General features: G+C 41.9%; 1 protein-coding gene across 2 annotated transcripts in view; it reads right to left on the bottom strand.

The window, feature by feature from the left end:
• LOC114031464 (transmembrane protein 181) overlaps window positions 1-17,572 on the bottom strand; it is a 90,954-nt gene that overhangs the window by 56,324 nt on the left and 17,058 nt on the right. The window contains exon 1 of one of the 2 annotated variants that reach the window (XM_027846535.1): window positions 15,856-15,911. The exons of the other annotated variant lie outside the window; for it this stretch is intronic. Coding sequence (XP_027702336.1) covers window positions 15,856-15,863 — 8 coding nt within the window. The 5' untranslated portion in view covers window positions 15,864-15,911. Of the gene's footprint in view, window positions 1-15,855; window positions 15,912-17,572 lie in introns of those variants that run through there. 2 annotated transcript variants of the gene reach the window in all.

Here is a 17,572-nt window from a genome sequence, read left to right as displayed (position 1 = left end):
AACCAAAAAAGAAGTTGAGAAAAGAAGGAAATTAGAACAAAATTAGGTAAAATAACCTATCCATTCTGGAACATTAAGGTTGTTTAGGGCCAAGTTGACCACAAGATTAAATTGGTTCAAAGAACCTGACCAAAAAAGAAAAAGCAAACTCTTTCCTTTGGCACTCCCTTTATCTCACCCAAATAATCAACATCCCACAATCAGCATATGCAAGCTCTATTTCTAGCAGGTTAGAGGAGTGGACACTGGACAGGCTATAACAACCGTATCAGATACCACTCCCTGTACTCTACTGTTTTCACTGTTCTATATGCCTAGTCTGAAAGGGCTACAAAGACAAATTTCTGAAACCTCAACAGCATCATTTTATTTAGAATAGACCACAGGTTTAAAACTGTTTCCCCCTCCCCCAATAACATTGCTTTAACTATGGGAAATTTAAACTCCAGAACCAGAGATATTTTCATCAGCACTGTCCTAACTGCTATGAGGTATGTGTCTCTGTCTTAAAATAATAAGAGTTGTGATTTCTCCAATGTGTCCAACTGTGTTCTCTGTACTAGCCCTGCTGCCTCTCCTAATTAATTTACTGCACTGAACTAGAATCCTTCATCTATTTCTCCTCCCAGTGAAATTCTCCTGGAATTCTACAAGTCAAGCTAATTATATCCAAGATCCCAAGCATATCTTGATAACCAACAAAGTCTCTGCACTAAACCTGGCAAGTTGCTTCCCAATGAGGATTATTTGTGTCACTGCTTTGACATGTCAAATGATCTATGATCTCATAGTAGATATTCCCTCCAAGGAGGCAAAACACAGTTGATCTATGTCCTGCATCTGTTCAATTCAATGAGCATTTTTTAAAAACTACCTTCTCGAACACTGGGATTACAATGACAAAAAAATGAGTAATGTTTGCCCACTCTCTCCTAGGAGTAGAGAGCTTGCCTTAGAGCCTACTACCCGATGCTTCCCAATATATACCATTTATTCTGCTTGAACTTTTTATTCCCTCAGTCTCACATTATTTTTACCCACTTTATTATCCTGACCTGTAATACTCTTTCTTCTTCCAAATTCTACCTATCTTTCAAAACCCAATTTAAGCCTTATCACTCCTTGAAGTCTTTCCTAAATATTTCATTCATCAGGTCCTCTCCTCTGATTTCTTACAGTACTTACAACCTAATGCGCATACTATCAGTAGCATGACTGTTGTCTTCCAGGTTTCTGTCACTGTTTCATGGGTATGACTAGCATAGATTCAGCAGAATTTCAAATTGAGTGCAAAAACTATACTTTGGACCTTACATTTTATGCTTTTCACACAGCACCAAAAACAGCAAGGAGTGTGAGGCAACTGCCCTACAAACACCTGCTATCTGATAGAAGCAAGGCTGAGCTGAAACCAGCTCATACTGGCTCATGAGAGCTGATTTGTTACATTTTTAGTATAAGCATTTACACCTTGGAAATTGGAAAATGCTACAGATTAGGACTTGGTTTATTGCTCTGCTTAGATTTAAGAGAGTGATGGAGAAAATGTTCATAACGCACACTAAAAGTGTGTCATGCTTTTTCAGAGAGTCAATTGTTAAACATTTACCACCAGCCCTGGATACAACAGATAATATATGTTCAGAATAAATCACCTAGAAGTGACTGCTGACTCTTTCAGATGGTAAAATCTATCTACATCAGTACCTTTTAAGGTCACACAATCATAGGTTTAGAGATGGAAGGAACCTTAAAAGGTTATCTACTTTAATTCTCTTATTTCATAGATGAGGAGACTAAGGCCCAGATAGGTGAGAAAAGTACTAAGTAGAAGCACTGGGATTTGAAACAAGAGCTTCTTACTCCAAATCCACATTCCACTGTACAAGCATGTCTCTCTTTATACTAATACCTAAGCACTTAAATACACAGTGCTTACTACGTGCCCAGCACTGTGCTAAATGCTTTACTATTATTATCTCATTTGATTCTTACAACCACCCTGAGAGGCAGATAGAGTGTCTGAGGCCAGAAAAACTCAAGTCTTTGTGATCCGCTGTGATACACTTCATCTGCTGTACCACGTGGCTGATGGTTAGTACATATAACTTTTTTTTGTTAACAGAACCAGTTTCCTTTTTCAAAAGATCATTAACACTTTCTCAAAACCTTGGCCAAATCTGGAAAGGTTTAGCCTACCCTAGAAAGCTTATCTCTAGACACAGAAAATGCAAAGGAGCAACACAGTCCCTGATAAACAATGTACTGCCCTTTGCTAAAAGCTCTTTTTTCCAAATCATTCCCAAGTTTCTGGATGCTTAAGCCCATCAGTAATCAACATTTCCTAGAAAGACCAAAAATATACTTACTGGAGGGCACACAAAATAAATTAGAAACATAATTCAAATCACCCCAAACATGATGTCTTCCCTCCACTGTACACCCTTAGCGTCATTTTCCAAGAGGACTCCTAAGAAAGATAAGTCAGGAGATCTATCACCTCACAGAAGAGAACAGCTGAAAAACAATTTTAAAGGTGCGCTCTTCTCTCTATGACAACCATTATTATTATCATCATTACTGAAGTAGGAACAGCAAAGTCCTATTTTTCCCCCAGAGCAGTGAGGCCCTATCCTTTCCCTATATCTTGATTAGGCAACCCTTTCCCCTATATCCTTAGCCCTGTACGCTGAGTAGACAACTACTTTGCCCATGTGCTGAACAGGCAACTTCACCACTCCATAGACCACCCTATCACCAGTGACCTTGTGGTCTACAGACCCTCAGCCTACCCTATCACCAGTGACCTTGAGGTCAAGGGATTTTCCCAAGACAGCGCAAGAGCAATAAGACTCCTCGATAGTAACGGATGTGATGTCAAAGTCCCCGTTTCCATCTTATGAATTTGGTAATTTGCATCTTATGAATATGGTAATGAAGGGACTCTCTTCATTTCTTCTTTCACTGAAGAGTGAAAGTATGGCTATTTCAACATAGCCACCCGGAAGACCCGGTACAGTGCAGATGCAAGTCTTTTTGCTTGCTTAGCACAAAGATTATGCCATAGCAAATTTCCCTAAGTTACTCCTCCTTCAGCTCTGATATAATAGCAAGTTCCCAGTCCCCTTCCACCCAACCACCTAGTATCTTGAGCTGCTTGGTTCTGTTTGCTTTTACGATAATAAAATAAAGCCCTGCTTAGAAGGACTGTGGCTTTGGTATTCTTACCGACTTCGAACCAGCTCTCCCACTGTAATTACCACCATTATTTCACAATGCCTCTTTGGAGATCAAAACACTTCCCATGTTATTTCCATCATTCTTGTGAAATATGGTGGATGGTGAAGAACACAACAATGTCACTTATACAGGATGCTGGAGCAACTCACTACCAGACTGAAAAACTGAATTTCCTGGCTCCCAATCCAGTATCAGGAATTCCCAATAACCTAGGCTTTATTTATAGAATACCTTCTCTTAACAATAACAATTCACATTTGTAATAGAGCTTTTAGGTTTACAAAATGTTTCCTCATAATACTGTGCAGTGGGTAGGACATGTATGATTAGCCTCATTTCACAGAAGAGAAAACTGAAGTTGAGAGATGGAATGAGGACTTGCCCAAAGGTCATACAAATAAATGACAAGGGCAAGAGGTCATATTTGAAACCAGATCTTCCTGACCCCAAGTCCGGCACTCGTTTAACAAGATGTAAGAACAGGCAAACAAACAGGGAAGACAGATTTAATTTTGTCATTTCATCCCTAACAGCCTACGCCACTTCTTCATCTTGAAACCATGTCTACAAGCATCTGAACACTGAAGGAACCCTAAGCAATTTTCTTGGAAAGGAATTAAGAAAGAGCATCTCTCAGAAAGCCAAAAAAGAAGGCTGAAAGGGATGGGACGTGAATGTCGTCTGAGACCTCAAATAGAATAGCCAGTGAGGAAGGGTAGAATTAAGTATAAGGCAGCAAAGTGGTGCAATGGGTTCTGGAGTCAAGAAGATCTGCATTCAAATCTGGTCTCATACACTTACTGTGTGACCCTGGGTAAATAATTTAACCTCTGTTTGCCTCAGTTTCCTTATAGTTAAATGGGGATAGTGCTATAACTGAGGTGAGCATCAAATGAGATAGTAACTGTAAAGTGTTTAGCACAGTGTGACTGGTAATAAGCACTATATAAAAGTTAGCTATTATAATAATTATTATTATTACCACCTTAGTTTTGCAACCTCAACTATCAGAAACACAGCCAAGAACCAAGAAATAAGCACAAAAGGCTCAGAATAAAAGCCAGAAAAAAAAACGTTACAAACATTAACATACTAAAGTGGGTCTGCTTTGTTCAAGGGAGAGCCCCTCAGAGCCATTTTACTGTTGCTTTGTGTACATTAAAAAGTGGAAGAGGGAGCTGAGGAGCAATAATTAACAGGATGAAATAACAGAGGAGACAGAATGATGTTTAAGAAGGGAAAGCACATAAAATACATTTTAGAAAGAATTCTAACCAAAACACATAATGCATTTTGATTGATTGAAAATGGTTAAAATCTTTTTTAAAGAAAATTTTGACCTTTATGGAGTAATCTTTGTTACTTAAACAATTTATTTAAACACCTCATTCTCCAAATGATTCCAGAGTGAAAAAGTATCACTGTACTGTAATCCTTTGCATCTTCCTCCCCAGAAGCAGAGTCCTAAGAAAATCACACACTTGTTTGTACTGCAGTTTTTCTTCCTCTAAAATGGGCTAAGCCATCTCAATCTCAAGAGAGCATCCTCACAACACAGAAATGGCCCTATGCTCTCTGTCTTTATTCTAACAACTGACAGGAAACTATGGGAAACTACTGAAACATACCAATTCACCTGAAGAACAAGCTACTTTATCATGCAAGTTAGACTCCATGCAAGACTCCTATTAAAATATTTCTCTAGGCTCAGCACTAATTGATGACCACTAAGTTTCCCAGAGTCCACTTTTACTGCTACTGTACTAATGACAAGTCTATTACATTTTAATATCTAAGTTTTTACATCACAATACTCTTCTCCTATTTATCTATCCACTTCATTTCAATGAATGCAATTGAGAGGAAATTGTTTTCTTTAGGGTACCCTGAAAAGAAAGTAAAATCAAATCCAGAAGTCAAGAACTTCTGACAACACACTTATGTCACACAACCCTTATATCCACCATAGAATGTTAGAGCAGGAGGGTCTTTACAGGGATCATCTGATCCAACTCTCATTTTCCCATGAAGATTATAGGATTTAGCACTGAAAGGCATCTTACAGATAAGGATTTATTTCATATTTCAAGCAAGTGGAAATTTTTTTTTTCTAACCCACTGCAATAGTAGGGTTACTACATGAAAGGATTGTCATTATCTAGAGAAAGTGGATCAATAAACTATTTTACAGCAAGATATAATGGAAAGAGTATTGGTCCTGTAATCCAAAGACCTGAATTTGAGTCCTGCATTTCACACCTACTACCTGAGTAACCAGGAGCAAAGCATTTCATGTCCGTGTCCTCACTTCTAAAAAGAGGGAATAAAATACTACTTAACCAGCCCCATATAGTTATTTGTTAGAAAAAGTGCTTTGTAAAGTGTTCTATTAATGTGAATCATCATCATCATCATCATCATTATTACTGGTGCATTTTCCAAACGCCTTGCCTTTATTTGCACTATTTCCTTGGGGTAGAATACTCTTTCTTACTCTTCAAGTACCTAAATTCTGTGCATCTTCCAAATCAACTATAATTCTTCCTCTTCCTTCTCTGACTTCCCAAGAAACCTTTCAGCCCAGCTTCACCAGGAAGTCCTTTCTCATCCTCAGAACTCATTCACCAGGTACTCATTTGCTTCCCAGAACTTCAATTTATCTTCTCATATGAAAATGTCTCACCCCTCAAACTAGACCATAAGTTCCTGAACCTACCTTATGGGTTTCTGAATTCTTTCCAAAGCCTAGCAAAGTGTAGGTGCTCAATAACTAGTTAATTTTATTTTCATTCACTGTCCATTTGACTGTTTGAAATAAGTAGGGAGTATAAACAAAATCATGGCCCACCATCTTGAATCCCTTATTTGCCAAACGTATTTTGCCAAGCCTTTATTTCTACTATCTGCCTTCTCTGTTCCTACTTAGATGCTGCTGCATACTCCTGGGGAAAGTATGCAATTGGGTGACTCAGTTGACTATAAATTTGTTATCTAATTTCAACTGAGCCCTCATTTCTGCACACCAATCCTTTTATTCTTCTCTTATAGCCTGACAGCACCTACTATTGCAAACTTTAACCTCTCTCCTCAGGCACTTCTTCCTTATCCTTCTCAGAAAACCCTGCCTTCTTTTTACTGAGAAAAGACAGGCCATCCACAGAGAATAAGCTCCATAATGCAAAGCCCATTTTTTTCATTTCCCATTCTCTTCCCCTTTGCTCCAGTCCTTGAAGAGATAGGTATTCTCCTTGGCAAGGCAATTCCTCTACCTGAGATCTTGGTATCTTCCCTTCCTCTCTCTTCCAGATGCTTATCCCTTCTCTCTCATCTTCATTATTTTCTTATCCCTTGGCTTCTTCTCTGTCTTCTATAAACAAGCCATGATCTTTCCCAATTTTTAAAAAACCTCTACTTGACCCTGTCATCTCCTCTAGTTATCATCCTATATCTTTTCTCCACTTCATTGCTAAATTCCCAGAAAGGGTCATATACACTTTACTGTCTCCATTTCTGCAACTCCCATTCTCTTCTCGATCCTGGTAATCAGACACTCAAGTAAATGTCTCTAGGGTTAACAGTGATCTATCTCTAAGCTACTGAATCCAATGTCCTTTTCTAAGTCTTCATCACTTCTGGCGTCTCTGCAGCTTTTGATACAGTTTGCCTGACCATCCTCCTTCTCCTACTTGCTTAACCACTGCTCAGTCTCCTTTCCTGGATCATCCTCCTTTTGCCCATAGTGGGTAGTCCCCAAGGTTCTGTCTAGAGTCCTCTTCTCTCTGCATTCTCCTTTGGTGATCTCATAAGCTTCTACGGGTTCAGTCATTTCTCTGGAAATGATTCTCAAATCTAGTACTAGCCAGCCCCTAAAATCTCCTAAACTCCAGTCTCATGCTGCCAAATGCCTGCTAGAAACCTCTCTAAGACATCTCAATCTCAAACTGTCCACAACATTGCTTGTATTCCCTTCTAACCTGCCCAAACTTGTCCATTTCTACTGAGGAAATCTTCGTTTTTTCAGTCACCAAGGTTAATAATCTCAGTCATCCTTGACTTTCCTCTCCCTCAACTCTCACATCTCATACCATTTTGCCAAATAATGGCATCCCCCCCAGCATCTCTCATATATCTATCCCCTTCTCTTCATTCACACAGCCTAATTTGGGCCCTGGTCCGACTGCAAGGGCTATGTTAATAGCTACCTTATTGGTTTAATTCCTTCCAGTCTCATCCCTCTTGAATCCATCCCCCACATACCTGCCAAATTCACATTCCTAAAAGAAATCCACACATGTCACCTTCTACTCAAAAACCTTCAGTGGCTCCCTATTGAGTCAGAATTAAATATAAGCTTCTTCCCTTGGCACTGAGAGCCTTTGACAGTCTTTTCCCACCTACTTTTCAAGTTTCACATACTGCTGACAATTTTCAGATCCCAAGAAGCCCTTTAAAACTAACATCTTAGACCTTTAGAACTCAAAGTGACCTTAGCAGACATCAAGTCTGAAGGCTTCACTTTATATAATTCGGGTTTCATGTTTTCTATTCCAGTATAAAAACAGCCTTCCTGGCCTGGTCACATTTTTCTTCTTTTCTTCTTTAAAAAGCTTTTTAGTTACTACTACTTTTTAAAGACTTACTTTCTGTGCACAAAGTTACACCCACTATGACTGATAACCAATTTGGTTTGAGGGCAAAAGGTTAAGCATTAACTCAGTCATTAATAACTAAGTCCTCTAGGAAAATCTCTCAAAAAAAAAAAGTCTCCCTTGGAAGTGTTAAGGACACAATTCTTAAAGGAGAAGACAAAGAATTGTCAAGTCTCAGTCTGCAAATACAAGCTTTTCCACTGAAGTGTCATATCCTTTAAGTCATGTCTCTCAACAGTCTCTCCTCAGAGAAGTCCCTGCCATTTACTTAAGCTGCTCTCAGCCCATCTTTGTGACCTCCTTGCACTGCACTGATTAGATATCCCATGAACTTTGAAGTTCTTGATTACTTCCACCCCTGGCTCAGAGTCTCTCCCATGCCATCATCTCTGGCTTTTATCCTCATCCCTTCAACATCCCTGCAAGCACCCCGGATTCATAGTTCTTCAACGTCCTTGACTCGGATGACTTTCATCTCTATCCTACTTCAACCACGAATAAATTCAACGATACCCTGGCCCTTGTCCATTACTAAGAACTGTTCTACTTCCAAGATCTCGGAAGAAATCATACCCCCAGCACTTACTAGCGTGGTAACATGTCACTTAACTTCTTTGGGCCTCAGTTTCCTTATCTGTAAAATGGAAGAAATATCTGTACCACCCTCCTCCCAGGATTTTTCTGAGGAAAGCACTCTGTAAGCTGTAAATGTAAGACATTACTGTTGAACCTGTTCTTCACATCCACTGAGGACCACAGTTCCTTGATTGTTTTCTCTTCTCCCAGTTCTTCAGTTAACTTCCGGCTTTCCCTCTTATCAGCCTTTAACAAAAATATTGTGGCTAACACCCTAGAAACCTATGTTCTCTTTCCTTTCATCATAGCCACTGCACAATCCACAGCTCTGGGTAAACCCCACTGCCTGCTTGTTCTATTCCTGTCGCCTGGAATTACTAAAGGAAGTTACTGTGAGCTCCTTGAAAGTAGGAACTGTCTTTTGCCTTTCTTTGCATCCCCAATGCTTTGCAGTGTCTGGCACATAAGAAGTACGTGCTTGAGCTGAGGCCCCACGTGGGGTTAGATGCCATGAGTCTGGAATGCAGCCAATGACATTTAGGATCATCTCTAGTTGACTCCCCATCCCACTCCCCACAGCTGATGTTCCTTTTTTGTTTGTATTCATATCCCCAGAACTCAAAAGTGCCTGGCACATAATAAATGCTTCCTGATTGATTGAAGACAAGCTGACATAGTGAGGAAAGGAAGAATAAGTAAGTGTTGGTGCGGAGTTTAGAGAATGGGTACAAAGGAGTTTAGGAACTCACCTGAGATGGTCTCCAGCTCTTCAAGGAAGCAGTACGCCAGGTAATGGGCCATAAGTGTTGGAATTAGAAGAGAAGGAAGAATGAGAAGAAAAGGTCTGGAAAAATGCTCTCTATCCACTAGGCAACAATGTCTCTCCTGTGAGTTGTTGCTGTCGTTAATGAGAGTTTAAGCCCAGCGATACACTTTTAAAAGTTTAAAGAACACTAGACTAGCAGTCAGGACACCTAGATTCAAACTTTCTGCCATTAAGAACTGACATATATGTTTAATACCCATGCACATATATACATATGCATGCATGTACATATATTACTTTCAAGTTTTTCAAGCCCTTGGCATGCATCATTTCATTTGACCCAGCCTCTGTTCTAGGTCCTCTTCTTTTCTCTCTCTATACCATTTCACTTGGTGATCTAGTCAGCTCCCATGGAGTCAACTATTACCTCTATGCAGTTGATTCCAAGGTCTGTTTCTCTCGCCTGACTCTTGTCTAGCATCTCTGCCTGTTGGGTATTTCAAACTGAATGGCTCACAGACATCTTAAACTCGACATATCCAAAACTGATCTCATTATCTCTCCTTCAAAACACTTCCCTCTTTCTAACTTCTCTCTTACTGTTGAGGATACCATCATCTCCCCAGGGACCCAGCCTTGAAATACAAGGGGCATTCCTGGACTCCTCACTCTCGCTCAATACCACCACCCTCACACCCTCACAATCAGCTGCCAAATCCTTCAGTTCTATCTTTGGAATATCTCTTGTACATTCCCCCTTCTCTCCTCTGACTTGTAGGAAGCCAGGGAAGTCAGTATGCAGTCATCATCTCATGCCCAGACTACTTCAATAGCCACACTTTGGTCTAAAAGCCTCAAGCCTCCAAACTCCAGTCCATTCTCCACTCAGCCATCAAATTAATCTTCTTAAAGTGAACGTCTAACCATGTTACTTCCCTATTGGATCAACTCCAGAATTCCCTATTGCCTCTAGGATCAAATATAAGATCCTGTGGGGCTTTTAAAGTCCTCCCTACACTGGCTAGTTTCTTCCTACCTTTCTAATCCTCTTTTACCTTACATTCCCTGCCCTCATGTACCTACCAATCTAGTGACCCTGGTCTTTTTGCTGTTCCTCTATCTCCTGATTCTGGGCACTTTCACTCACTGTCCCCCATGCCTGAAACCTTCTCCTTCCCCATCTTAGCCTACTGACTGGCTTCTCCGGCTTCCTTCAAGTCTCAGCTAAAATTCCACTTTCTGCAGGAAGCCTTTCTTGACTTCCTCCATGCTAGGATATTCCATCTGTTGATTATGTCTGCATATATCTTTCTGGTACATAGTTGTTTACAAGCTGTGAACCCTTTAAGAGCAGAGTTCTTTAGCTGTGAACTCTTTCAGAGCAGAGATTGCGTTTTGCCTTTCTTATATGTCTGGCACTTAATGCCTGGCACAAAGCAGGCACTTAATAAACAATAACTGACTGACTAACCCTTACAATAATCCCACAGGAATGTGTACTACAGGTATTAATTCCAGTTTTTCAGATGAGGAAACTGAGGTTTAAAAGCTGTGATGTCCATGATCACAGAGTTAAGAAGGGTCAGATGTACAACTTGAACCCAGATCTTCCTGACTACAAACTATTGCTAATTTCCTCGCTGTCGGGTACTTTCAGATGAGAAAACTCCCTATGTCGGCAAAAGGGAATTTCCTCACCTGAAAGTTCCGTATCTAGTTAAGTCAGAGGCTCAGCGCCTTCCTCTCTCTACATAGCACTTTAACACGCCCCAGAAACTCTTCCTACATTGCATTATTTGATTCTCCCAACAACCTAGAAGTCAAGAATATGAGTCTGAATACTTCTGGTCTGGGACCAAACCTGTGATTTCACTGACATAGGAAACTCCCAATGAGGAACATCCTTGAACCAAGGTTGAAAGAACAGCAGCTGCTTGACAATTTAAAATCTGGGAGTTTAAAGACTTGCCCAACAGCCAGGACCCTTTAGAAGCAGGACTTAAGCCCAAGTCTTAACTTGGAGGTGAGATGGCTCTTGATCTACTATGACAAGTTACCTGCCACAGCTATCATAATTCCCATTATACTAGATTTATTTTTGTTATTTACTAAGTTTTCTTTTCAGCTGAGGAAAACACTTGCCAATTTGGACACAGACCCACACACAGATACAGACACAGCATGTTACAGCTGGAAGGGACCTTGTAGATCACCATGTCTAACCTACATTGTGTTAACAGCTAATTTGTAACAATAAAATCCAAAAAGCAATAATTCTTTAACTATACATCAAAATGTTCTGTTAATATCGAAGCTTCCAAGGAACACGAAAATGTCAAATCATGAACATGAACAAAAAAAATCATATATAACTAAAGCAGAAGCATTAGTGACTTTCAGACATTCCCTCCCTACCATTCTGAATAGTTCTCCTTCCTTGCCTTTTTCCTCCTTAGACTACTCATTAGAGTGCCTATTTATCAGGCACTGTTTGGGAATAAACTGTTCTACATAACTCAGCTGTCCAGGAGGCTGCTGAGACATTTTTTTTTTAAACTTTAACTGTTTTTTTAATGGAAATCTTTCTAAAATGTGTTAAATAGTTCCCTACATTCTTAAACAGGGTTCATGGCATAAGTCCATAAACATCTATTATACTGAATTAATTTAGCCTTTTTTGTGGAGTCAGTATTGTAAAAATCAATTACAGCACTAATATGTAATGGGGAGGCCCTTAGGGTTTGGCGGGGTGCTCAGAGTAGTTGGGCCCTACCTGTAGAGCTGTGAGGCTTTCCAGGAGTCTGCTCTCAACCCTTTTCCATGGCCAGTGTTTCTTTGTGGAACTTTTAGTCACTTAATAATAGCTTATACTTACATAGCACTTTAGAGTTTTAAAAACTGCTATACCTTCGTGATCTCATGTGATTCTCACAACAACCCTGTGAGATAGGCAATGCAAATATTATTTTCATCTGACAGATGAGAAAACAGAACCTCCAAGAGGTAAAAATGACTTGCCTTGAATCCATACACCTAGAAAACAACAGAGCTGAGATAGACTTCCCACTCTGCGCTTTTTACAGCACAACTGCCTCTACTTCTTTCTACCATTTCAACAGCCACACCTAGCCTCCCTTCATCCTTACCAATGCCACACTTGCTCTCTGAACTCAGTTTTAAATTAAAATGAAAACTAGTTAGGACAGCCCCTGCTGACTAGCATGGCGCTGATAATGTATCACAGTAGACGAAAATGACTCCTCAGTGGCAGAACTTCTGGGTTACTAAGTAGAAACAAACACAAATCTCTTTTTTGGTAACATGGGATGGCAAAAAAAGAGCTTGAGAGAGCCCTATTTTTATGTGTTGGTTTTCACCAATGGAACATGAGCTACTTGAGGGCTGGGACTACCTTTGTTTTTTTTGCTTGGATTTATATCCCCAGCACTTAACACAATGCCTGGCACATAGTAAGCACTTAATAAATGCTTATTTACTTTACTCAAGCAAGATTGTTGCTTCCCTGATAAAGTTTGTACACAGAAACAACATCCCAATCAGTACGGTTGAGATGAAAATTCGTTACATTTCTAAAGACAGCATCAAGCAGAGATACACATGACCTTGCAACCTGACAGATGCTACAGCACATAATAAAAACAAGAGCACAACCTCAAGCTATCACATTATTTGTGACTTCTTGCAACTCTATGCACTGTGGAATCTCTTAATTCTTTTGTCTTCCTTTCTGGATGATTGCTGAGGAAACCCAGGTGACTCTGGTCCCTTCAAAGTAACCTCCACTTCCTGACAAAAGAGCTTTAGAAACTGACACTTTGGGGCCTCAGGGAGAGAAGCCAATGAAACCCAGGAACTTTAGAGATGCAAGCAGCTCAAAGCAAGCCTCAAAGTCAGCAGTATTTTAATAGAAAAACTAATAAAACTCAAGGGTTTTCCTAACTCTGTAAGGCTGGCTAAGGTCACCCAGCCCATCATCATCAAAAAGGCATTTACAAAGTACCTAATTGTACCTGATGCTGGGCTAGGCATATATGTACAAAGAGTTACAGAAAGCAAATTCTGGCCATCTGAAAGCTTAATGTGTCATGAATCCACTCCCATTCAAAGGGAAAGCCTAAAAATCACCTTTGAAACACAGGAGGTGGGGGGGAAGGGGTGTAAGCAATGAGAAAGAAGAAACAGCATGACAAAATTAATGAGTTAAAGGCGATACAGGAAGCAAGCTGTAATGGTACAGCATTCATGAAGGAAATGGGTGTGTATAATAATGAAATCCATTTTTTTCATAACGCTGGTTTACATTAGATTGTACCTCTCTTTGGATGTTTCCCCAAGGCTTCTCAGACGCTTATCTACATGAAACAGCCACTGCAGCACTTCATATACACTGAAGGCCTTTTCAATCACTTACTTTTAAATATACAACACCCCTGACAATCTCAGGCTTCACAAAACAATCCCTTAACCTCAAGTCACATCATCCTATTCTACAAATAGGGTAACTAACATAGAATTCACAACCCCAAATAAGGAGAAAGAAAACCATCAGTTTAAGTGGTTTCCCTCCTTTAACTACTAAATCTACCCTGGGTTATGAATATCAGGCTGTTATACAGAAATAAGCATCCTAAAAGAGAGTTTATATTATAATTTCATTTTACATTGTAAAACATCAAGTATTAATACCATCCTTTACCCACATAAACCATGCCCCATACTCCTTCAGACCTCTCCTCCAAACATCTTCCTCAAAATGATCTATTTCCTCACCTCAATATTTCTATTATACTTTGTTGTCAATCAATCCATCAGCATTTATTAAGAGCCTCCTATGTATCAGGCACTGTGCTAAGCAATGGGGATACAAAAAGAGGCAAAAGACAGTCCCTACCTTCAAGGAACTTACAGTCTAATGGGGGAGAATACACACAAACACATATATAAAAAGCAAGCGATATACAGGATAAATAGGAAATAATTAACAGAAGGAATTAAGAGGAGTTGAAGAAGACTTCCTGTAGAATGGAGAATTTTAGTTGGGACTTAAAGGAAGCCAGTGAGATTGGTAGGCAGACTGGAGAAGGAAGGCTGCTTCAGGCATGGAGGACAGCCAGAGAAAATGCTCAGGACCAAGAGATGGAGTATCTCTTTCAAGGAAGAACCAGGAAGCCAGTATCACTAGATCAAAGAGTATCTGTCAGGGAGTAAGGTGTTAGAATGGAAAGGTAGAAGGGGGATAGGTTATGAAGGGCTTTGAAGGCCAAACAGCATTTTGTGTTTGATCCTGGAGGCAACAGGAAACCACTTGAATAGGGGATAACATGATCTGACCTGTGTTTTGGGAAAATCCCTTTAGCGGCTGAATGGATGATGGACTAGAGTGGGGAGAGACTAGAGGTAGGCAGACCCACCAGCAGCTATTGCCATAGTCCAGGTGTGCGTGCTAAGGGCCTGCACTAGAGGGGTGGCAGTGTCAGAAGGGGGAGTACTGGAGAGATGCTGCAAAGGTGACATTGACAGGCCTTGGCAACAGATGGGATATGGGGATGTGGGGGGGATGGAAAGAGATAGTGAGGGGTTTGGGGTGACTCCTAGGTTGTGAACCCGAGGTCTGGGGGGTCAGGGAATGTTGCAGGGAAGAGCTTGGAGGAATCACAGATTTTGAACTGGAAGGGAATTTAAAAGTCATCAATTCCAACACCCTCATTTGAGGCAAGATTTGAACCCGGGTCTTCCTCACTCCAAGAGCCAAGCCCTAAACAATGCTGCTTTGAAAATGCCCTACACTATACACTGTAAACTACTCGAAAGCAGAGACCTGCCTTTCTGTTCCCAGAGCCTCGCACACACTTTTGGTCCAGACCTGTGACTTCATCAAGCTAATGACCTCCTAGTGTGGAAACTCCCTACGTCAATACAGAGCAGCAAACTCCTTCGTAACTAAGTGTCTTCTGCAGCCCTGAAAGGTCATGGGACTCACCCCTAGTCTCACAGCCGGTGTGCCAAGCGCCACGCTCGAACCTAGGTCTTCCTGCTGCCAAAGCCTCCATCCACTAGTCCCTCAATAAACGTTTGTTGCATTGAACCCATTCCCCTCTAAAGACCGTGAAGGGCCAGTTGTCGATGTACATCTCAGCTACCTACGGATTCCTCACCTGGGCATCCCTCTGCCCTCCCCCTCGTCCCCGTCCCCATCCCGGATCCAATGCCCCGACCTTTAGTCACTGTAGGTATCCAGGTTCCACGTGTACAAGGAGGGCCCGCCCCCCCCACCATTGCCGTCCTCCCCACCCCCCCGGCGGCTGCATACGCGCTTGCGCTGAGGAGGGAAGGGCAGCCCAACCCAAGGCCCCGCAGGGGGGGCGCCCCGGGAACGAAGCTCCAACCATATGGGGGGAGGACGGGGGGAAGGGCTCGTTCATCCCGGGGCGGAGCGGGGGGATGGGGTTGGCCTGGAAGGCAAACTTGCACAGGAGTCCCCCCTCCACCCTCCCACCAGACAGACACCAGAAACGCCTCGGTCCCACCTGGGTCCCTCCCTCCTCCTCTCCCGGCCGTCGCCGGCCTGGGTCCCTCCCCCCCGCCCCTTCGCTGGGCACTCACGGCTCCATGTCCACGCGCCGCGGCGGCTCACGCCCGCAGAGGCTTCTGCGGCTAAGGCCCGGAGCGGCGCAGCCCGAGCCCGAGCCCGAGCCGAGGCGGAGGCGGCAGAGGCGACGGCGGCGGCGGCAGCAGGCGCCCGATCAGCCGGTTCCGTAAACTCATCAGAGCGCGACGCCCGCACGCCGGAGCCGCCGCGTAGCGAGGTCACGTGGTGCGGAGACTCCGGGAGGGGATGGAGTGGAGAGGAGGGAGCGGGCCCGAGTCTGCCGTGGGGCGGCGCGCACGGGTGCGGGGCTGTGCCTGCTGAGAGTTTGTGGAGTGGCTGAACTTGGATGGTGAAAAAAATTACATCTGGATTTCCCTTAAACTGTAAACTGCAAACTGCAATTTAGCCCTCCTTTCCATGATGAATTTATTTAAAAGTAAATTTAAAAATAATCTTGTGTGTGCACATAAAGGAAGCTATATATACACACACATATGTGGGATATATATGGGTATATACATATACATGTATATGTATGTCTGTGTATGTACATATATACATGCATGCATATATATATGAAATATATTTATATCCTACATAGAGGTGCTAGGTGATGCAGTGCATAGAGCACTGCCCTGGAATCAGGAGCAGGAGTTCCAATCCCCATCTCAGACACTTCCTAGCTGTGTGACCCTGGGCAAGTCACTTAACCCTGTTTGCCTCAGTTATTCTTATGTAAAATGAGCTGGAGAAGGGAATGGAGAACCAGTACAGTATCTTTACTAAGAAAACCCCAAATGGGGTCATGAAGAGCTGGACACGATTGAACAACACACATATGAGAGAATATATCTCTATCTATATCTGTATCTATATCTATCTATCTAATCTTCCAGTTTTCAAAGAAGACCAATGGCAAAATTATCAGCCTCACTCTGGAAGAGAGTAGCAGTTCAAAAGTAAAGATGACTGGTGATGGCCCAGCATGTAGTGAATAACCTTGGCATCTTCAGTGTCTGACTGAGCTCCAAGCACTCCACCACACTTGCTTCAGCCGCCTTCTTGCCCATTGGAACAAATTGTCATCATCCACCCATTCAGCATGGAGAAGTCTTCACATGCTTGCGGTAGACATCCCCTAACTCACCATGGAGTTTGAGGTCTGTCAGTTACCCTCAACCTGGTTTAGCCTGTCTGATAAGACAGTTTTACTTGGGGGTGTGGCTGCTGTTCATGCTACAGTTTCTTGGAGTCACAGGTGAGACACCTGTGACAAGTGGACACCAAAGGTAGATGAGCAGCTCTGAAAAAGGTTCAACAAACCCTCACACCAGGTTAGGGTACTAGCCTTCTCTGAATACCCCATATACAAAGAAAGCTATATGCAGGATAAATAGGAAATAATTAAAAGAGGGGAAGCACTAGAATAACGAAGGGCTTCCTGTAGGAGACAGTATTTTAGCTGAGACTTAAAGGAAAACTTTAAAAGATTGTAAGTCACAGAGAAGATGCCAGCTTGCATTGGTAGGGGTAATTTCGTAATCCAGAAGTTCCCTATGCTAATTGAATCACAAGTCCCATATAACTTATTATATTTTTCAAAGTCTTTCCCTCATGACAACCCTACAAAGTACCTACTGCAAATATGATTTGGAATTTTAGGCTCAATAGGCAGGAGGAAGGAGGAAATAACTTGCCTAGGGTGACAGAGCCAGTCCTTGAATTTCAAGT

Source organism: Vombatus ursinus, unplaced genomic scaffold, assembly GCF_900497805.2.
Source record: "Vombatus ursinus unplaced genomic scaffold, bare-nosed wombat genome assembly UNPS02015175.1, whole genome shotgun sequence".
Classification (NCBI taxonomy): domain Eukaryota; kingdom Metazoa; phylum Chordata; class Mammalia; order Diprotodontia; family Vombatidae; genus Vombatus; species Vombatus ursinus.
This window is presented reverse-complemented; position numbering and strand designations above follow the sequence as displayed.